General features: G+C 46.3%; 1 protein-coding gene across 3 annotated transcripts in view; it reads left to right on the plus strand.

The window, feature by feature from the left end:
• Positions 1 to 23,521, plus strand: part of LOC146829728 (mitochondrial ornithine transporter 1-like) — a 224,920-nt gene that overhangs the window by 75,486 nt on the left and 125,913 nt on the right. For all 3 annotated transcript variants that reach the window (XM_085608445.1, XM_085608447.1, XM_085608446.1), the window contains exon 3: positions 21,719 to 21,977. In XM_085608445.1, coding sequence (XP_085464571.1) covers positions 21,719 to 21,977 — 259 coding nt within the window. The remainder of the gene's footprint in view (positions 1 to 21,718; positions 21,978 to 23,521) is intronic.

Consider the following 23,521-nt stretch of genomic DNA (forward strand, 5'->3'; position numbering starts at 1 on the left):
GCAGGTAATGGTAAGCAACAGTCCTGGCTCACAAAAAAGGTGGCTGAAGGAAAAGTGAACTTGCAATAACTCAGATTTTTGCTGGAGCAATATAGTACACCTGCATATTTGCTCATGCTTAAATATAGTTCACACATCTTCTAGGAGTACTATTTCTTGGCCTACTTCTTTAGTATTGTGAATTTACAACAGTTGTATATCTGCACTTAATACAAGGACATGGGTGCACTTTATTTCATGATTTGACCCCTAATTAGGTCTGGCATTAACAATGACCTTTTATGTTTAGTAAAATGTTGTCTCTCCCTCCCTCTCTTGGCTAGCTTCACTGTGAGTGACTTTATTCTGTTCTTTCACAAGGAGCATATCGACACAGTTGTTTTATCCAGTGCCAGGAACTACTGTGCAATGTGTGATTTTTGAGACCACAACAATTTCTCCTTTTGCCAATGGTTGTTATAATGGTGAGGGCCCAGCAGCTCCCACACCAGTGAGGTTTCATGAAACTATTGCCAAAACAAGTTGTGCATTGCAAAACCAAAAGGCTGAACAACAGTTTCATTGGCTTTACCAATGCTTGTTTATTTTTATGTTGCAAAGAAATGGTACCTACCTTATTCCAGTAGTTTAGCTAAATGTTTTGTGTTCTTTTTGTGAACATTTCATTTTAAAAGCAAAGAATTATCAGTCTTGCTTTCAAGCTTCTGCAAATATTTGCATCTAATTGAAGAGCATTCTGAGAGCAGTATACATAGTCTCACATTCCTAAGAAGTGTGTACACATTCTCATACTCTAACGACTGTCAGGAGTGCAGTCTGAGCTTACAACAGTTACTAGGAGCGCTCACCCTGATAATGAAGCCTTTGCATCAATGAACATTCAGCATTAGCACATGGACACAGATATTGTCTTTTTTGCAGACTGTGCCTTTCCCAGATCCATAGTGTGGTACTGTAAACTGACAGCCAAAGGGATTGTAAAGGGATTGTGCTGTAGAGGGTTGAGCCTACTTGTCCCCAGAGACGAAATATGCATGAAGGCTTGTTGCCCTTGACCTCAAACGGATATGTCCTGGGCGTGGGGCTATAGGAATTACACATCCCTGGGCACAATTTGACAACTATGAGTGTTTTGATTACTAAAGGTGTTACTGTGACAGAGATTTTCATCTGGGTTTTCTGTTGGGTCAAGCTATGGTACAATGTTTTAATTCCTCTTTTGCTTTTGGAGATAATGAATTTCATTGTAAAGTCTTGTATAGGGATGCCAATATAATTTTTGGGTTCTTGTCTTCATTTGGAGTTCCCTCCTTACCTCAGCTGGACAACACATGCAGCGTGCACCATTAATAACTCAACTATTGCAAGGCCTGTTGCTTCCAGTTTCAATTGTAGAATGTGCTGCACACACACCTCCCCCAAGGACCGTGTATCAATTGGTAAAGAATTTATTGAGGCAGATGTACAAGAAAGAATAGCATATGACACTATAAATGTATTATTTAAAGGGCTGGGTGGAAGGAAAGGAAGGAGGAAACAGGGGAGGATGTATGCAAACAGAAAAGGGATATGAATAGGCCCAAATGGAAAGGAATGTTTACCAACCATAATGCTTGCTCCCATGGCCCGTCTTGTTTTCATGGTTCATCACTTGCACGATGTGATAGGAAGACCAGACTGCTTTCCTGAAGCTGTATTTCCACTGCCTCGGGCGACTTCATTTCCCCACATGAAATGGACTTCATCAACATACCCCCCTACTAAAACTACAAGTACGTGTTGGTTATTGTATGCATGATCAGCAAATGGACTAAGGCATGCCAATTCAAGAACAGCAATCCACAAACTATTGCCAAATGCCCCTTGAAAGAGTTCATACCGCGCTTTTGAGAACCTATGCTTTTGGGTTCTGAAAATGGACCGGCGTTCATCTCACCTGTGATTGAGGGGTTGTGCAAGGGGCAAGGAGCCACACAGACACTACATGTGTTCCACGGAAACTACTAAGTGGGAATGGTATACCAAGCTCATCCTGAAGGGCTGCACGTGCTAGACAGAAGAGAAAGGACGAGTGTGTAAGCGGGCCCCAAGGATACATCACCTAAAGAACGTCTGGAAACATCGACGCCCCAACCCCTCAGTCTACAAGTTGTGACAACGCGACATCTTTACCTTTTCTTCACTTTGTTTCTTCATATCGAATGTGCCTAAGTAATAAGGAGTGCTTGCAAACCTCTCAAATTACTTGAAGACAGGCACCAACGGTTACTTTTTTCTGTTTAAAGGTATCATCTCTGAGGCTCTACATTATTATTCAGCAGATTTTTTCTGGAACATAGCACAGACGCAGCAGAAGATAAGACATTCTTCCAACTAGTCACACTAGCCACACGTACCAACGATTGGAACAATGCCTCAAGACTTTCTCAAGACTTTCAGAACAATTAGAGAAAATTATCATGGGTGCTACTAGCAGCATTGATCCCCCATTGCTGCTATTATATTGACTTTTGTACCACATTGAATAAATTGCCATTTATAGAGACGGGACAGGGGGACAGTTGGCAGAGCATGTGTTTTAATGTCATACCGGTTTGTCCTAATGTACAATATCCTCTTCTGTAAACACACTGAGTACATAGCAGTTGCACCTCCTGAGAACTGCATAATTAGCAAAGGGAGAACAAGGATAGAACAAGGGAATGTGAATATCTTAGCACTTATAGAAGTTGTAGAAGTAACAATAGGACCACACTAAATGCGTCTACCATTACCAAATACCTCTAAGACCTGAAAGGTATGCTGTAAGGATTATGTTCACAATATGAACAAGAGGAGGGAATGAGAGAGGGTAGATTTTATATCATAGGGGGCCCCAGGCCCGTTCTGTCCACACCTGAAGTAGGAGACCCTTGTCCTTGCCCTGCCAGCCTCATTTGTAGGCCGTATTAAATTGACCAGCGGGTCCAGTGTTACTATATGACAAATACCCTGGGACATCCTTACCACTCAGCCAGCATAAAACCCCTGTGTAGGCCCTTCTGTTCCATATGTAGGCCTCTTTGTTAAATTGACCATAGTTCTGCCATTTTACTGTATAGCAGGCTGAAGGCAGGCCTGACCCAAATCATATCCAGCTCCTCTTTCTGTGAGGCCTCCAGCTCCAAACTAAGAGCCCCCACCCTACCCGTGTGCTAAGTTCAGTATCTCAAAGTTCAACATCCCCCTGGTCTTTCGACATACAATGGGCTGCATCCTGGACTGGTACATATTTTAAGGAAGTGGCCACCGCAGATGTGTCAAGCTAAAGAACACAGGAGATTTATACAAGCATATATAGAATTCCCTTACAATACCCATTTTTCTGCTTGCACATGCAATTTACGGCAGGCGCCTTGCCTGAGATATGAGATTTCACCTAGCTCATGTACCACAGTTACTAGAAAGGGCGTCACCATGTATGGTAAAATATTAGAACCATACCGTAAGTGACTAGGTAGAAGTGGCGTGAGATGACGTTATTGTAGGCGCTACTCATAGCCTAAAAATCCTATAAAAGGGGAGCCCACACAATCCTCTGCGGACTACCTCGCTGTCTGTATGTAGGTAACAGGCTGTGCAGGTTTTTCCCCAAGAGCTAAGAGCTCTTGTCTTGCTTGAAGTGTCTTGCTCTGCTTTGCTTAAAGTATCGTGTTCTATTTTACCTAAATGAAATGTCATGTTATGTTAACTATTGTTCTCTTCACTTTTGCATTTAAAATATTTTGTATTGTAGTTGCAGGATTGCTCACTCTTGGGTAAACGTGAATGTTCCTAGGTAAAAGTGTTGTACGTTCTGAGAACATTTTCCTTGATGTAACTTATGTTTCTCATAATGCATTTATAAATGTGCTCTTTAGATTTGGTCTCTCTCTCTCTGACAGTACAATAGTTTAGATACAGGAAATACCACCTAATCCATGTGACTATCGGGAATCTGTATTTCGTATTTTTATGCCTTTGTCTTGCAGTTTTTAAAGTTGTACCATCTTAATTAAACTGCTAGACCTCTCAGTATCAGTGTCCATGGCTCACATGTCTGTTTTCTTAATTTTTAGAGCAAGCGTTCCCAGACACCCCGGCTCAAATTAAGGTGCCCCTTTTGTCCCTAACTCACTCCCTCGCTCACTCCGTGAAGGCTCCCGAGGGCTCTGTGCACAGCCCCCTGCCCTCTTGACCCTTAATAAATTTTCCCTCCAACAACCATATGATGTTTATGCAGTCTCCACTCTGTCCACCGTAGTTGGGTGCAGATCTAGATCATAGTCATCCTCCTCGGTAAAATAGATATCCTTAATTTTTTACCACACCTCTGGATCTGGTTGTAAGATCTCTAGGATCCATGCAGAAAATAAACCTGGACTGTTCTTGTGGCCCATGGGCAAACGTCGAATGAGAACTATACCCAATCGAAACTTAAGTGGGGTAGTCACTTTCCGGCACTATATTTTGACTAACCAACCTATTGTAACTATGCAGGATGTTTTTTTTCTTTTCTGCACCAGGTTGGTCATTATACCAGTTCTAAATACACTTTGTACTGCATAGGTTAGCGTATGCGATTTCAGATTCCTATAGTCTTATACTATCTTATAGAAGCTGTCTGGTTTGGAGACGGGGACAAATGGGTGTGTTCATTGGTGAAAGACAAGGTGCTATTATGCCATGATATTGCAATTCATCTAATATTGCTTTTATACCACGTTTTGCTTCTGGCTTTAAAGAGTGTTTGTCCCACTGCACTTGTTTTCTGTATAAGGCCAGAGCCTGTCTTACAGCCTATTCAATTGTGTAACTTTCCCTTCTGTCTTGGGGTGCTGTATGAGAGAAACCTACCCTTATGACTTCCTCACAGACCCGAGTGCTTCCCTAATAAAGACTGGAGGCCATTCTTCTGCTAGGCTATCATAATCATCGGATATTGTGCCCTAAAGTTTACATGATCTATCCCCTTCAATTTGTATGTTTAAATTATAAATCATATAGGGAGGATTTAAGTGTGTGTCTGGAGTCTCGACTTGTATATATTCATCAGTTGGATTTGCAGCCAGAAACGTCTGAAGCGTCTGATGCACCATCGTGACTTCTGCAGCGCTATTTAGAAGTGCTCTCACCCAAGTTCTGTTTTGCAGGAGGATTCCAGCTTTACTGCTGCTTTCTTCTTTACTGGTGTTTTAGAGTCCAATACTTTTACCTCCCTTTTTACGCTGACGTCAGTCTTGCGTCCTGCTGCACTTTTCCTACTGTACTTCTCTTTTCTTTGGTACTTGGATCGGTTCCCCATTTCTATTCTTTTACCGTTGGTGTTTTGAAAAGAACAGAGTGGCTATCAGAATACTGATACCGCTCAGGTTTTTAAAAACATTTTCATTATCTCTTAAGTTATACCCACCCCTACTGGATCCCGGAGAAGTTCTCCAGTCTGTTTTTCTTTTGTCTCTCTGTTTCTTCTTCCTTTCCATTGCAGATTTCTCCTTAACAGAACCCTGGTGTACACCTTTGGGTTTTAAATGTGGTTTAACTGGTCGAGTATCTAAGGTTTCTCTCGCCACCGAGGTATAAATGTCTGCGATTATTTTTGGTATTTCACGTACTTGAACTGCTTCTAGTCTCTGGCAGATGATCAGAACCTAGCTTCTCCATTAATATTACTCAGAATGATAGAGAAACACTTCCCCAGTAGTTTAATTCCTAAATCCAGAACCTGTGCAACTCCGTACTCATTCTGTACCTGCCTAATTACATCATCGAGAACTGCTAATGTTGGTGTGCCATGCTTGCAAGTATAAATGCATGCAAAGATACTTTCCCGTTACATTCCTCGTTGTGGGTGCTTTTCCCATTATGGCGCCTATGAAGTCTGGGGACTAATAGTGTGTACTGGTGTAGGAGCAGTGGGTCCTGCTACAAAGGTAGGCCTGGGGTTCAAAGTACATTGTATGAATTGTACTGGTCTCGTGTATGAGGCAACGGCATAATTCAATACCCGGATCACCTCAGCAAGTGTTAGGTTGTCGTGACGAGGAACGGGCATGTAGCTAGCCAAGACCGGCCACACAGCCACTTCATTGCTCAGAAGCCCCAAGCAGACATTTCTGTGTGTGTGTGTGTGTGTGCGTGTGTGAGGAAATTGACCAGCAAACCAGTTCTGACGTTCCTGGTGGGTTAGAGGGATTTCCGAATCATACTAAGCCCTATAAAGTGCCGGCGGGTCTTCGTAGGTATGAAACTGCTCCGCGGGAGCATAGATCGGCTTGAACTCCACCCATGAGTAAAATGTTTTAAAGGCATTGCAGCTTTTACAAAAGGAAGTGCCTCCACCCTCTCCCCATCGGGGACACCTCAAGGGTTGAGATGTAATTGGCTCCTATCACAGTAGGTACTGCTATAGTGAATGGATTCAACTGAAAATGGAATCCAAGAATTATAAAAGATTTTTCCCCATCATGTGGGTTTTCGAAGTCAAGCTTGACAAACCTACAGAAATACGTGCTTGCTTATCCCCATTAGGCGGTAACCATGACTACTACTGGTGTCTCCGTAATAGTGTAGTAATAGTTCACATACATGTGAATAGTAAAAATAATAAACCAGGTTTAACTGTAAAATGGAGTCTAACGTTGGGCGCCAACTGTTGCGTAAACTACAACTTTGGCATAGTTCTAAAAGGTTTGCGTTCTCACCCATGGGTGACACAAGTGAACTCTGTTCAGTGCACCAGCTCTGAATGTGAAAGACAGGATGTGGTAGCCCTGCAGAACAATATCCAATACATTGTTAAAATAGTTATTGCATGTGGGTTACTAATAATCCCTGTAAAAGGATCAGGGGTACAGCGGTAACAGAAACAAACCTACTTCGTTATACACAGTATCTCACACACCCACCTACACTGTACTAAGAAGAATGGGCACTTTTAAGTAAAAGCTTTTATTACAACGGGAACAACCCATTTCTCATTGCTTCTAAAACAACTACACAGAATATCATAAAAATAACAAAAAGGTATGTTATGAGTAACGAGAATAAACTGAACATCTCTAACATGGTTAAAATGTCATGTAAAGCCTAACACCCTGAAAACCTACTTTATTGCTCTACACTAAGCATGGAAAGCAGAGCAGCTTGCAACCTAGAGTTTCTTGGGGAGAAGCAACGCATAGCAAACATTGTTGACAGCAACGGCTGTCCTTATCAGTGAAAGCATTGTTCCCTGCGAAGGGGCACACGTGCAGTGGTAGCGTCCTTCATCCGGGACTCTGCTTCATCAGCGCTGAGCAAGATGTAGCATCTTGGCCAGCAATAGAGGAGACCGTCCTGTAGCAGAATCTGGGGCGGTCATCTGGGTGAATGACGTCTCTATTAAGTGGTAAAGGATTTGAACTCCTAACATAGAAGAACGTCAATTCAGACTACACTATTTTGATTAGATGTCTAGACTTCTTCATGTTTGACCTAGACATAGTGATAAGTAGACACTTGACCCAGACATTTGTCGCAGCATTTTTCCTATCTAGTCCATCAGCCGGACAACATGACACTTCATCAGTTCTTAGAAAAATACGGTCTGACAACATTTGTGTGAAATGGGAGACATGATAATGATTTTGCATACAGGAAGAAAAATGGCGACCTCTATGATCTAAAATGACAATGGGACTTACCTAAAATAAAGTCAGATGAGTCCGACCTTATGGGCTGTACATCAATATCACCTCTTCCAGTGTAATTGGGTTCTCTAGTGTCTGAGCTTGGGAGTCTGTCAGCCTAGGGAGTGGTTCCCCCTTCTAGGAAGGAAGCAGTCTCCATTTCGGAAATGTTTGCTGTCATATATAGGTTTTCTTTCAAGTGTTTAAATGAGCGTTTGATATGCACTTCATCTGAAGATGACTTGCCTGTTTCTGTTTTAAAGGTCACAATGTCGCTCTGTGCCTCTCGCACTCTGAGTTTGAAGGCAGGAAGTTTCCCCGCTTTGTTTCCCTCTTGGTATTATTTTTGTTTCGTCTGTAGTAGAGCATACTCTGTATCCAGTGCTTTGAGCTGAACTGTTCATGTCATAAATCTACGCCAGATTTTATAGAATCCGGTCGGCTTGTGGGTTTTTTTTTCTCTTCTTTTTTTAAACCACTTTATTTGGGATTTTCGGGGGAAACAAGACACAAAGTTTCACTTTGGTCAGCAATTAATACCACACAATGCGTGATAGAACTGATGCACATTTTTAAATTCATACTAGCAGCAGAAACATGCCCCCACAACACAGTCCCATTATGAGCCCTTGACCCCCGTCCCATGAGACACATAGCAACCGTGACATTCAGTCCGAATGTGCAGCTTGTGGTGAGTCGCACTCTGCATCCGAGGAAGCCACTGCACATATCTCTGAAGCCCGCAAAGTCTTGGACATTGTCAAGTGTAACCCCTTTGTAATCTGCTGTCTCTGCATGTAGGAGTTAAAGGGTCGCCACACGGTGTCGAAATTTGCATCTCGATCTTAAACAATTGCAGTGAGATTTTGGTTGAGTGACTGTTAGACGAGTGTATCTACGAACCCTCGAGCTCTCCGCATTTAACAAAAAACCTCAACACAATTGAGCGGTACTCCCTCTAATGTGGCCATTTGAGGGTAATATGCCAGTAATTGACCTAGTTGTGAGTAGGATTTTAACTTTTCATCCCCTGATCTCTGGCTGCAACTCCAATATTACCCATGGGTCATCTCTTAAGGTGCCTGTGCCCTCTCCTTGAGAACCTTTTCTTGGTTCAATTAAAGTCTTTATTGCAGATTTCATCTCCTCTAGGTTACCTGAGAGTCTATGCCACCTCGTAATTGAAACAGTAGAGCCTACCGTTCCCCTGTCGATGTCTCCCTGGACGGCTTTGCTATACGTTGTCGTTCTGACCCATTTCTCTAGGTTTGTAGAACCTGGTTATGTGATCTGGGCTGCACCGTCCTGATTTCAATGGTTTAATCGCATGTCTGCGAGGTTGAGAATTGTGAAAAATTCTGCTTCTGATAGCATTTGATGTTGGATGCCTTTCTAGGTAAAGATGACGCAGAAGGGGTGTAAGGAATGTTCATTTGATCTCTTTGCTTCTTAGACAGTCTGAAACTACTTTAAACTCGCATCTGTTTTGTAGGGTGATAGTTGAGAAATATGGAATAGGGCCACTTTGGGCCCTTTAAAGGTGATCTGTTTAGCTTTCCTGGTTGCTACCTAGCCTCCTTCTGTTGAAATTAGTGTAGGAAACTCAGTATGACTTGTGCTTGATCTCCTCTGCCCCTTAATTTATTTTTGTGTAACAGTGAGTTACAATAGAGTACCATTTTTTTCTTCTCTGAGGTTTGGTACAATCTGTTGAAACAATCTTTTAACTTACACTTTAATGTTTCCAACCTTTGCTTTCCATGAGATGATTTTAACCTGATATTATGTCACCGGGAATGGTTTTCATAGTCCTTCAGAAGTTTGGAGTTTGCTACTTGACCTGAGAGTCCTTAGCACCTTAACTTGGGAGAGGATGTGGTCTGTCGGCTGCGCTGCCGCCTCTGGTGCAGGAAACCAGGGTTCGAGCATCGGTCGCGTCCACATCCTGTGATTCTGGGCAAATCTCTTAATCTCCCCGTGCCTGAATGTGTAATGTAAATATGGTGCTATGTAAAGCGCTCCAATACCTTCGGGTCGAGTTCGCGCTATATAAATATGCAACAAAAAAAAAAAAACTTCTTCTCAGACGTCTCTTGTGTTTTCAAAGGAAAATTCTCTGTCTCTGACGTCAAAAAGGTCTTGTTTAAGTGTTTGACCATCTTGTTGGGCCTCACTTTTAAGTGCCTGAAATTTGTTGCGCCGGCCCCTGAACAATTCCTTATTATTGGTGATTGACGATCCCTGGGGCTGCTATTTTCCAGCGGTGTCGAGTTACGTGGCGAATTGCTAGCTGCTTTAGCCATGCAGTGCTGTTTGTTTGACCCAGTGTGGAACCGCATGTCCTTTAATCTTAATTTATCTTCATCCTTCATCAATGTCCAGCAACTTGAATAGAGAGAACAAAACCCTTTTCTGTTTTCTATCCATGCGGCTGGACATTGACGAAGGACGTTGAAGAATAAATACCTTTTAACTTGAGGGCCCGCCTCTATCGATTTAAGTTATACTTGTGAATTACAGAATTGAGTAGCCCCCCCCTCACCAGGCATGAAAAATGTATCCTAATAAAGTGATTTGTTTAACAGTGATATTCGTGGGGGGAGGAGCCTAGCGCTTGACCAAGATGGCCGCGTGAGCTTAGAGCTCCCGAGACCCTCGCGCCCTCCGTCGACTATCCTGTCTCTAATCCTGTCTGCATGCATGGCATCGTGTAGATGATTGGTCAGGGAGGCGATTGATGCTACCCGCGGTCGGATCGCCCACCGGGAACCGGACTTACGCCTGGCGGAAGATTGCGGCCTATCTCCCGGGGAAGCCAGGGGCTAGAGTTGGCTGGATGCCCGACTCCTAGTTGAACAACAACGGCCAGGCGAGGTGTGAACTGTCGGACGGAGGTCCCCGCTCTTTCACTTTCGATTTCGCTCCCTTTGTCAGCCCTGCTACTGGAGAGCTCTGGGTGGCTTTATTACCCCGGGGACGCTCTGCAGGCTACTCTGGCGGTCCACGGTAGAACTGATCACTCCTTATTCCTCTCCTTGAGAGGGACCCGTCTTAACTGAACCGACCTGCTTGGAGTTAACCATGTCGGGCAAAGCAGAAGGGGATCGGCTGAAGCCTAAGTCTACCAGACGGGGAATCTATACCCAAGTCAGATATGCTCTGCAGAAGGGATCACCGAGTGGATCGAGCCGGGTGCCGGATGCCCAGAAGGAGGACTCGCCTGTGGCCCCGGAGCTCTCCCTGCAGGATGTCATGGGCGCGCTCGAAGGGATGCAGACTTCGATTGGGAGACAGTTTGAGGCCCTGGCGCATAAGGTGGATGCCATTTTGGTGGATGTCAACCTGATCCGTGCGGACTTGGGCAAAACGAATGAACGGGTTAAGAACTTGGACCTCAAGACCACGGGCCTCACTGTTGATGTTACGGAACTGCAGACCGAGGTTCGTAAGCTGAGGACCGAGAGTGATCTCGTCGCCCGCCGGCTGGAGGACTTTGAGAGCCGGGCCAGGCGCAACAATGTGCGCCTCATCGGGGTCCCGGAGTCCTCGGATGAGGCTTCGGTCGACCTGCTTGTTGAGGACTTGGTCCTTAATCATCTGAAGCCCAAGGGCCTTGGGAAGTTCTTTGCGGTGGAAAGGGCCCATAGAGTGCCGGGCGGGAGGCCTAAGGCGGGTGCCCCGCCGAGGCCGATCGTTGCCCAGCTCTTTCATTTTCGAGATCGGGACTCTATTCTGCAAGCATCGAGGGTGACGGGCCCGGTCCCCTTCCAGAACGCGTCTGTGAATTTCTATCCGGACTTCACCCAGCAGGTGCAGAGGCAGAGACAGGGCTTCCTGGGGGTGAAGCGGCGGCTCCGGGAAAGAGACCTGAAGTATGCCATGCTCTTCCCTGCCAGACTGCGGGTGGTGCACGACGATCGGACATTCTTTTTTGACTCTCCTGTTATGGCCGACGAATGGCTGGACGCTTTGCCCCGGCGACGGACGGGGGACGACACAGTGGCCGGGATGGGCAGGGCTGACATCTCGGAGCCGGTCTGACTTGATTTGACTATACTTGAAGACTTGCATAGAGTGCAGTAACTGTGGAGGGTTGCGGGAGGACGAGGGTTGCTCTTTTCCTCCCTTAGGGTACTTTTTGTAGACTTTTTGTTTTTGTAGGGCGACAGGCACACTGCAAGTTGGGGGGGCTTTGTAAGCTGCAGCAGGGGTGCAGGGTGGGGGGAGTTTCAGGGATTTTGGGTTTGTTGTTGGGGGGTTTATTTCTGCAAGGCATGATGCTTATTTCTAGGGCTGTTCCATGGTGGCTCCTCGGGTGTGGGGTGGGCCTCTTTCCGTTTGAGGATGGGGGGTAGGGGCTTAAGTGTTATAAGCTGGAATGTTAATGGTTTGGGGGATCGCATTAAGCGGGGGATTGTTTTGCAATTTTTGAAACGATCAATGCCGGATGTTGCCCTGCTGCAGGAGACGCATCTTATAGGTAATACGTGCTATGCCCTGAATAGGAAGGGGTATAAATTCATTGCACATTCAGGATTCTCATCTGGGTCCAGGGGTGTGGGCATCCTAGTTAGAGCTTCGTTGCCATTTGAGGTGGACTCCACCATTGTTGATGATAGGGGGAGGTTTGTGGCGGTGGCGGGGCGGTGGGAAGGACGGACTTTGGTTTTAGTTTCGGTTTATGTCCCGCCGGCCCTGCAGGCCTCCACGTTTGCAGATCTGGGTAGGGCCCTGCTGGATCTCCCGGGGGGAATGCTTGTGGTGGGAGGGGATTTCAACGCTATTGTCTCCGGCCTGCTGGATAGATACCCGCCCAGAGACACAGGGGGGGCTCAGAAATGGCTTCCAGACTTCCTAGACACGCTTGGTCTGATAGACTGCTGGCGGCTCCGGCACCCCACACAGAGCCAATACACGTTCCACTCCGGGGCACATGGTAGCCTTTCCAGGATTGATTACCTGCTCACTCTGGCCGCGCATGCCTCGTTGGTATCCGAGGCGAGGCACATGGCGCGCGGTATATCTGACCACTCGCCAGTGTGGATCCGGCTGGATCTAGGTCGGGAGGGAGGAGGAAGGGTGGCCCCTATCAACCCTTGGTATTTCCGAGATCCCAAGATGCGCAGCGCCCTGGTAAAGAAGGTAGAAAATTTTTTCAAGGACAATCAGGGAACCGTGGACTCGGCAGTGTCGCTGTGGGAAGCTTTTAAGACCGTGCTTCGGGGGGAAGCCCTCTCCCTAGTAGTGGCTGCCAAGAGGCGTAGAGATGGTGAGATTCTGCAGGTGGAGGAGGAGATCGCGGCTCTGGAGGGAGCGATGGAGGAGGAGGTTACAGAGTCCTCACTGCATGAGCTTTGTTTGAAGCAAACTGAGTATAAAGACCTGGTGACGAACGCCGCTAAGACCCTCAGTAGGGAACAGCAGGGCCGACTGTATGATGTTGGTGATAAGGCAGGGAAACTCCTGGCGTGGCTGGACAAAAAAGAACGGGTCAATAGAGTGGTGCCAGAGTTGACGGGAGAGAGGGGAGAGGCGATTGTGGAACCTGAGGGGATTGTAAAGAGTTTCTCGGACTATTTCTGTAAGGTTTATGCCTCTGCGTCGGATAGGCCGCCCGAGGACTCGTGTGACCTCCTCCGTGATATCGAGTTGCCCTGCCTCTCTGCTATAGATAGGGACGATCTAGATGGTGACATAACGGTCGACGAGGTGGCGGGGGCTATCCGCGCGTTAAACTCGGGTAAGGCCTCGGGAACGAACGGCTTGCCGATCGACCTGTACAAGCTGTTCCCGGATAGGGTCGCCCCTCACCTGCGCGCCATGTTTTTGGAGGCGCGGGGGGGTGGGGCCCTCCCGTTGGATCAGCGACTGGCGTCGATTGTGGTCATACACAAAGAGGGTAAGCCCCGCGATAAGTGCGCCTCATATCGGCCTATTTCACTTCTTAACGCGGAGCCGAAAATTCTGGCTAAACTCCTGGCGACCCGTTTGATTAGGGTACTTGGCGACTTAGTCCACCCGGATCAATCCGGCTTCATCCCGCACCGAAACACAGCGTTGAATCTTAGGCGTCTTCATGGCGTAATCGCCAGGGCGGGCACGTTGCGTGAACCGGCTATTGTGGCGTCTCTTGATGCCACGATGGCCTTTGACACGGTGGAGTGGGCATACTTGTGGGCCGTGCTGGCCAAGTTCGGCTTTGGCCGCGGTTTTGTGAGCTGGGTGAGGTTGCTGTACGAGGGGCCGCTAGCGAGTGTTGTGGTGAATGGTCGGGCGTCGACTCCGTTTCAGCTTGGGAGGGGTACTCGGCAGGGTTGCCCCCTGTCGCCTCTGTTGTTCGCCCTCGCCCTTGAGCCGCTGGCTGCGTGGATACGTTGGCACCCGGATATACGGGGCCTTCGGTGGTCGCCTGAACACGAGGACCGTATTTCGCTCTATGCCGATGATATCCTGTTGTATCTTGCCTCACCTAAGAAGTCACTTATAGTGGTCTGTGACGTACTCACATCTTTTGGTAGGAACTCGGGTCTCGTCATCAATTGGAGCAAATCGTACTTGTATGTTCTTAGTGGCGAGGTTCCACCGATCCCTAGAACATGTTCGATACAGATCGCCCAGCAGGGTTTCGTGTATTTGGGGATCTTTATCTCCATGGACTCTGCTGTGCGCTATGAGAAGAATCTGCTCCCCCCCCGGCACGCCTGAGGTGCGATGTTGAAGGTTGGCGGAGGCTGCCGCTCTCCCTCGTTGGGCGTGCGGCCCTGTTCAAAATGATGTCTCTCCCCCGCTTTCTCTACGCCTTACAGAATACCTTGGATTGGGTGCCGGCCAAATACTTTCGGGAGGTCGAAGGCCTCCAACGGACGTTGCTGTGGGATGGGCGGCCACGAATTGCTATTGCAAAGCTGACGCTTCCATGGTATGACGGGGGCATTGCGCTCCCAGACATCCGTCGGTACTATTGGGCCACACAGCTGAGCGCGATCAATCATGGGCTTTATGGCCCTGCCCTCAGCCCTGGGTATGCCATGGACAGGTGGTTGCTGCGTGGTGGTAACTATTACAGGGCGTTGTACTCGCGATCCCTAGACTCGTCCCTCACGGGGCCCACCGGTGTGGCAGTGCGGGTGTGGAAGATGGCAACTGACTCGCTGGGCTGGAAGGATAGGCTCACCCTCGCTACCCCGTTGTTTGAATCGGAGAGATTGGGAAGGCTTTGGCATTCAAAAGGCTTTGATAAGTGGGACCTGATTGGCATCTCCAGGGTGGGTGATGTGCTGCATAAGGGGAAGGTGAAGTCCTTTGAGGAGTTGCAGACTGAGTATGAGCTGGGGCCCTCCGAGTATTTCAGATATATTCAGATGCGCCACGCCCTCCGATCAGTCCTCGTGGAGGGTGAGAAGGTGCCGGAGTCCTCTCCCTTGGAGGACCGGGTCCTTGATGGCCATATGCCCGAGAGCACGATCTCGCTCATATATAAGAAACTGATAAACGTCCGGGCGGACATGCTTCTGGGGCTGAGGGACCAGTGGACTAGGGATGGCCTCGAGTTAGATGATGAGGATTGGCAGTCAGCTGTTTCTTCTCCTAAGGAGGTTGCGATCCCGTCGCGTCTGAGGCTGGTGCAGCTTAAAATACTGCACCGAGTGTATGTGACGGGGCCAAGGCTGGTCCACATGGGGTTCTCGGAGGACGGCCTGTGCAGGAGGGGGTGTGGTATGGTGGGTACTTTCCTGCACATCATTTGGGAGTGTGGTGTCATTGTGGAATTCTGGAGGGGAGTCCATGCAGTAATGGGGGAGGTGACAGGCATTGCTGTGCAGCCGGAGGCGCGGTGCTGTCTCCTGAATATCTGGGGGCCCACTGACCTCGATGAGGCGCGGACCCAATGGGTGACCCTGGGTAACATGGTCGCTAAGAGGGATATCGCGCGATTGTGGGGCTCCTCGGGGCCCCCCCACACTGACTGCGTGGAAAGAGAACATGGACTGGAGCATGTTTAGGGAGAAGACGGTCTATTGCTCTAGAGGCCGCCCCCGGAAGTGGCACGCCATCTGGGGGCGGTGGAATCAATACAGGGGGGGAATATGTCTTGCCCCTGATCTGGAACCGCCCGAGGAACAGCTTTCCCCCTGACCTTCTTTCCAGCACAGTCTGGTTTATGAACTATTTGGGCCTCTGCTGTCCCCCCTCTTCCTCCTTACACTATCTTGTAACTGGTAGATGAGTGGGGTTCGGCCTCCCCTGGGGGCTCTCACCATGGTTTTTATTGTTCTTGCCTTGCTGGGGTTTGCTGTGCTTTTTTGTGTTTGTTTAAAATTGAACCTTTGCACTTCTCTTTGTACTGTACTGGGGACGCATCACTGTTTCTAATTATCGATGCTGCCGAACCTCCGGGTTGTCGGCTGAATAGCTGTGTCCTGATTTTTAAATAAAGGTTTTTTAAAAAAAAAAAAAAAAAACAGTGATATTCGTGAAGGGGAGAATCCATTTTGTTTTAAGAATCTGAATTAATGCTTACTGTTCCTGGATTGATGCAGGTTTTCTTTCTTGCTTTCATACACAGTGGAGAGCTAATTTAATGGAGGACTAAATTTGCAATATGTGGAAGGTAATCTTGGTTCAGTCCAAGTAAAACAATGGAAAATCTACTATAGAAGGCAGATTTGTGTATCTCGACAGTTTTGATTCAATAATTTTTAAAGCAAGAAATATAAACATTAATTCATTGCCCTGAAGAAGGTAGTTTCTATAATATTATCCACTGAAACTCTTCAACGAATAAACGAGGTGCATCTTTGGCTACATTGTATTTTAGAAATCTACAGGCATATATATGGCTTTAATATCTGATGAGTGACCACGAATGCTAACAAAATCGGTACTTACGTTTTAATTTGATAGATTGTCTAATTGTATGCTGTGTACTTTACTGTATGTATAACATTTGTTTATTTCTTTGTTTAAATTTAATAAATGATATATTTTTCTTTCTCTGTTCATTGTGTAATGTTTCTGCATAGCTTACACTAAGTGTTTTATGTTGTGCTCAAAGAAAAACTAAGTACTGGCCACCACAAATGAGTGCCATTGGCTCCACCTGAACCACCCGCTCAAATTAAGCACTGCCTATTTCTGATAATATATACTCTAACGTTGGTGAGGCCTTTGTCAGGCGTTGCTCTAAGGTGACTACGGAGGATTTTGCCAATGTAATTTTCACAACTGCTCAAACCTCAACTAATATTGGGACTGCTTCCATCCTTTTTATGATTGGCTGTTTTCCAACTTTTTCTGAAACTGAAGAAAATGAATTTGCAGCAGAATTTTTTCGCCCCTGAATGCTTATTGGTTCACTAACACTCCTAAGCTTCTTAAACTGCCTGCAGACTTGCGGAATGTGTGTGGTGTTTTTCCTTCGGTCAACCTGCAAAAAGGAAGTGTATATTACTGATCGAAATCTTTATAACACAGACCTAAACAAAGCCAATTAACTTTTTTTTTTTAACCAGCTGAGACTCAACAACTCCTCTAATTATACCAGAAATATTTGCATTTGTCTTTAATGAATCTAGTAATCCATTGGCCATCTACTCCTTCCCCTCTTCCCCCAAATTGCCTTTCCTGTGTCCACCACTAGCCTACCTCCAGTGGCCACTCTGGTTCTATTACTCTCAATGCTTACAGTGGACTTTATGGTTTAGTGGCCCCTTGTGTTTCCCGGTAGCTACTTGTGCAGTAATAATATCCTCTGTGAGGTCCAAATAATTAACTAGCTTTGAATCAAACACATATAGGTCATTTGAACTTAAGTGTTTCAATTAAGCCGAAACACAGCACTAGATCAGGATGGACAAACCCATTGTGGTCTGTGTAGAGCGGTCTTGATTAAGCTTGAGTTCAACTTACATAAATTCTATGGCTGAAGGAAGAACAAAATACATTCCAACCATGAAATCCTCTCGGTCAAGAGTGCCTGTTTACAAAGCTACCATTATGGGCGCTACAAAGCATTTTGGATCATTCCTGAGTGATCACAACTTCATCCTTGGGCCCAGTCCTTTATATCTGGTGATAGTTCTACAGATTCCCTCTCTTGTTCTTACAGTCCAGTCTTAATGTATTGCTTTCTTGATAAGAGGGACAGCTGAGGGGTAAGAGTCCATCTGTCGACCCTGCATCCCCTGGGAGCGTCTATTGCACAGAGCATAGCTATAGTGTGGTTTGTCTATTGTGTCTCCATGAAACCTTGCTTTCTTTTACTGAACCAAAGTATACATGGTAGCGGATTTCCTTTCAGACATGCTGCTTAAGCTGTTCAGAAGAGAAGGGGCTGACACTGTTGTGGTCAGTCAGCAGCAATATGGCGCCTCCTGAATCTCAGTAGAGGCAGTGGTTTTGTAACAGCTACAAGCACCGGAGTTGCAGGTAAGCAATCCACTCGAGATCTCCTTCTAGTCGTCGAGGCTCGACCAGGTTCTGGGAGCGGTCTCGGCGTTGACTGTAGTTTCTTCGGCGTCAAATGTGTCAACGGCGAATGGCGCCTTGACGATGGTAGAATACTTCCTCGTCTCGACGTCGAGCGATGTGGACTCGACGGCAATGAAGGACTTCCTCTCCTCGATGCCGATCGTCGGTGGGATGACTACGGCGGAGGGCTGCTACATCGACACCGAGCGACGTTGAAAAGACGTCGGCGGAGGGCTTCTGGTCTTCGACGTCGAACGTCGCCGTGATGACGGCGGAGGACTTCTCGTTCTCGACGCCGATCGCCGCCTGGTCTGCGACGGCGGAGAATTCGCTCCCCTCTGCGTCGAACGTCGTCTATGTGACGGCGACGGAGGATTATCAGCTCTCGATGTCAAACGTCTAACCGACGTCAGAGGTCTGCTGGCTCACGACGCCGATCGTCGCCGGGTTGACGACGGCGGAGGGCTTTGGCTCTTCGAAGCCAATCAACGCCTTGATGCGGGTGGTGGACTGAAACTCCTCGACGCCGATCGTCGCCGGGTTGACGACGGTGGAGGCTGTCGGATTCTCGACGTCGATGACGTACCTTCATGCCTGCGTTCTCTCTGCAGTGAGCCCGCCGTCGACTGTCTTTTCTACGATGTATGCCCCTCCGGTGGTTGTTTTCTCAGCACCGAGCCCGACGCTGAGGGTCTAGAGGATCTGGGCCTCTTGGAGCATTTTCTTACTGGAGACCTGCCTCTGGAAGCCTTTTCTGCCAATCCATAAAGACGTATCCTCTCTCTGTCCTTTAAAGTTATTTTAGAGAGAGACTGGCAATGAGGGCAAGTCTTGGGGACATGATCTTTAGGCAGGCAAAGAATACAGACCGAGTGAGAGTCTGACCTGGCCTTCTTTTTTCCACAAGAAGGGCAGGGATCAAAAAGGGATGGCATTTTGAGTGGTAAAAATGCCAAAATTAGTCAGAAAAAGCCAACACCTTACTTGACTGGATGAAAGACGTTGAAGTAAGATAACATTTTTCTGAAAAAAGTAGATAATTTCTGAATAAAACCAGAGAAGAGTGGAGCTGTGTAACCAGGGTCCTGACTGAAGGACCCGGAAAGAACAACTGACCTAACTGTCACCCCTGAGGCATGATGGGAAGCTAGGGGTCATGGCTACCTTAAAGGCACGGTGCCAGGTTTTCTATGTTGCTAAGAGTTAGCTTTCTAGCCTTTCTAGGCTGTGGTTTTCTGCAATGCAGCCTGTGAGCTGACAATGCTTTCAGTCCTATCTGAGGTGTTTGTGCTAATGCAAAGCATTAAAACAGTGTTCAAACATGATTTGCTTTTTGTTTCTTCCCTGTTTTTTATGATATATTATTTATATTGGTTATATTATTGATTATACACAGGGGAGTCCTTACAGCATTATTCAGCTCTACTTATGAAAGGCTGCATTTGCTTTTTTTATTATATATATATATCTATCACTACCACTCGCCTTCACTCTTCCTTCGGTCGGAAAACAAACGAGCGCAGACCCAATCTTTTCGTGCAATATTATTTATTTAGCCATTCTCCGCCATTACGCGTTTCGGGCGATCCCGCCCTTGATCACATGACAACTCTTTGGCTGATGACCGCTCTTTTTAAAGTGCAAGTGCTAGTGAATCATTTAATGGACATAGAAAAAACACATGTAGTGCACCATTGCAGATAAATACCCTTCCAAACACAATAGCCACATAATGTCGATGTGTTATTTCAATAATCGTTTTTTACATCATGTAAAATAACTCTTAGGTATTTCCATAACATAACATATATATATATATATATATATATTCACTTAAAAAACCATAAGTTTCACACATGTTATAGTTACGAATTAGCATCTAAAAAACCTTGCAAATTCACTTAAAAAACCATAGGTTACACACATGTTATAGTTAGCTGGACACTTCACTCGTAAAAAACCAATGAAATTCCCCTGTTATAGTTACTGCAGGCAACTATAACTCACGCGACCGCAATCCTCTGCTGATGACATCAGATATTACATCACTGTATTTAGACACCTATTTACCCATGTCTTCTTCCATTAATCTTTAGCTATACATATATTACAAATATTTATTTTTCATAAAGACACATATGTCATCAGTGATGTAATATCTATAACATGTGTGAAACCTATGGTTTTTTAAGTGAATTTGCAAGGTTTTTTAAATGCTAATTCGTAACTATAACGTGTGTGAAACCTATAGTTTTTTCAGTGAATTTGTGCGGTTTTTTAAATGCGAAGTTATGTATTTATAAAAAAACATTTTTTTCAGGTCTTTCACCGTGCGCGCACCGTGAATTATTATTATTTTTTTTAAAAACGCGAGGTGCGCGCACCCTGCGCGCACGGTGCGCGCGCTGTGGGCGCTCAGTGCGCTTCGCGCACGCACGGTTCGCAGTGCGTGCCGTGCACGCAGGGTGCGCGCACCTCGCGATTTTTAATTAAAAAAAAAAATAGTTTTTTTCTCCCTTGGAGGTCATTCTGTGACCCCCTGACCAAGGTTAGGGGGTCAGGAACTGTCCACTCTGCCCCCTTTTCACGTTCTCCGCCTTTTTTTTCACCCCCTCAGACTGCGAGAGACAAAATGGCGGCCGACACTTCCTGGTTTCGACCGATTCGAATGTTTACCGACATCTAACAACCAATCAGAATTGCGCTCGCGCACGGCAGGGTGCGCACACGGTGCGCGCACGGTGCGCGCGTATAGATATTGATATGCTTTTAAATGCTATTTTCTCAGGAAATACTGAACAGATTTACACAAGACCTGCAAAAGGCACTTCCTTGACCTTATGGCTACCTCTCTGCCAAATTTCAAGTAATTCTGTTCAGCCGTTCGGGCTGTAGCTGTGTCTAAAGGTCCTATGGAAAAATGCATGGGAAAACGCGTATTGGGACCCCCCTTTTTTCTCGGCCCCCGCTTGACGAATCACCCCGAGACTTTCAGGGTAGGAGCTGAGCGGAGCGCCCCATTAGTTTTGAAAATTTCGTGAGGATTCGTCAACCGGCGCCAAAGTTATTCAAAATAAAATTTTGAGATTTCCTATGGAAACTAGGTTGTAACTATAACTATCTACTGGCGACCGCCAGTAGATAATAAATAAATATATATATATATATATATGAGAGATGCATATATGTTTATCACATATATGATTGTGTTTCCGGGGTCCCGCGCAAAGACGGGAATATTCTAGTGTTTATGACTTTGATGAGGATACCACTGGAAGAGAACTAGGATTACAGGTAAGTAACTAATCCATATTGACTAACGGGTGACTTTGGTCTCTGTAAGCATGTGCTTATTGCATCTAAGGCATCTTTCTGCAGTATTATGGAATTACTTTTCTGTCCTATCAATGTGGCTTGTGCGGCCTGACTCTGGTTCTTTTGTGTAAATATAGAACTGTGGTAAGTGGTGTAAAGTCAGTGTCCTATGTCTTAGTCAATACTTGGTGGTGTGATTAGTCAAGGCACAGTTGAATAACCGCTTCTGGCTTTGATTTTCAAAGGTGGCGTGGCTTGTGTGGTCAGTGGTCAGCCCTTTGACACAGTAAAGGTGAAGATGCAGACGTTTCCTACAATGTACCGCGGATTCATGGACTGTGCGTTCAGCACCTATAACCATGAGGGGATCCGAGGTCTCTATCAAGGCACCACACCAGCACTGTTGGCAAACGTGGCAGAGAATGCTGTCCTCTTTGCCTGCTATGGGTTCAGCCAGCAGCTTGTCACACATCTGTTTGACCTTCAGAGCGTTTCTGATCTCAGGTAAGGAATTGCTTTTAGGCAGATGGGGATTCCCACTTTGGTCTGTGATAACTAAAAATAACTTGATTCATCTGTAGATGTGGGCAAAATCAGTAATGTTGGGTTGTTGGTTGAGGGATGACAGAAGCGAAAAGCACACTACCTTCTAGATCTCTATAAAACCTACCCAGATAAACAGACTAAACTTCTGGTTTTTTCTGTGAATTGCTGACCCAGGGCCTGATGTCCATTGGCAGAGCATTCCAGACCAAAGGAGCCTGTACAGTATATAAGTTACCAACACAGATGAAGAAATTAAACTTCTGAATTTTTGGGAGGGTGTTGTATTTGTTCTGAAGATCATGGCTATGGAATTACGGCCTTGGGGTCAGTTATAAAGGGCCAGATGCTTTGGCATTTAAAGGAAGGACAAGTTATTTTAGTTTTGTTTGTTCTTTATTAATTTTCAGTAGGAAATACAATGCACATACACCTCTGCGAAGTGAGTGCAGTTCTCACCTCAAAGTCCATACCCCTAAATTGCAGCCCCCTCATTCCATGCCCCGTGCTGTCTACAGGCATTTTTTAAGTGAAAATAGCCTACTAGAGAACATTGTGCCACAGACGTGAATTCTTTTTCTAAGGCTTGTGATGGCTTTAACAGCTGTGTTTTGGGCTCCTTGAAGCTGCCTGGGAAGAACCCAAAGGGCCAGGCTGCCACATTTCACATTTGAGACCAAGAAAATGATATGCGGAGTCCCACAGGGATCATCACTCAGTGACACCCTTTCAACATATAAATGAAACCGCTCGCCAACATTATCCAATCACAAGACATCACTGTCCTCTCCGACGCCGATGACAGCCAACTCATCCTGTCCCTCACAGACAAAACAACCACCGCCAGAACCAACTGCATGATCATGGTAGCAGACTGGATGCGGACCAACTGCCTGAAGCTCAACTGTGACGAGATGGAAGTACTGGTCCTCTGCAACATGGAACTCCACCTGGTAGCTGTCAGAGCTAGGACCAACACCCACACCCATGGACCACGCAAGATATCTAGGTATCATCCTAGATGACAAGCTTAACATGACTGCTCAAGTCAATGCAGTGTGCACCTCCTGCTTCCGAACCCTGCACATTGTGTGAAATCTTCAAATGGTTGCCTCAGAACACCAGACACCAGCAGCTGGACTACGGCAACGCACTACGCCCAAATCTCCAGACAACTGTAACACAGACTCTAGACCATCCAGAACATCTCTGCAAGACTCATACTCTACCTTCCATGCAGCACCCACATCACACAGCATATCGCGAAGCTTCACTTCTTCCCCCTTCTCAAGCACAGCCAATTTAAACTTCTCACACACACACATACAAAGCCCTACATAAGAGGAGCAGAATATCTGAACAGCTGTATACACTTTCACCAACCCACCAGACACCTACAGAGCACAGGGGCCTCACTTACTTGCGCACATTCCCCTAATCCGCAAAAGCAAAACCGGATGTCTTTTATTCTCCTACATCGCACCCAGGACATGGATTGACCTCCC

The sequence above is a fragment of the Triturus cristatus genome, chromosome 5_2 (genome assembly GCF_964204655.1).
Source record: "Triturus cristatus chromosome 5_2, aTriCri1.1, whole genome shotgun sequence".
NCBI lineage: Eukaryota > Metazoa > Chordata > Amphibia > Caudata > Salamandridae > Triturus > Triturus cristatus.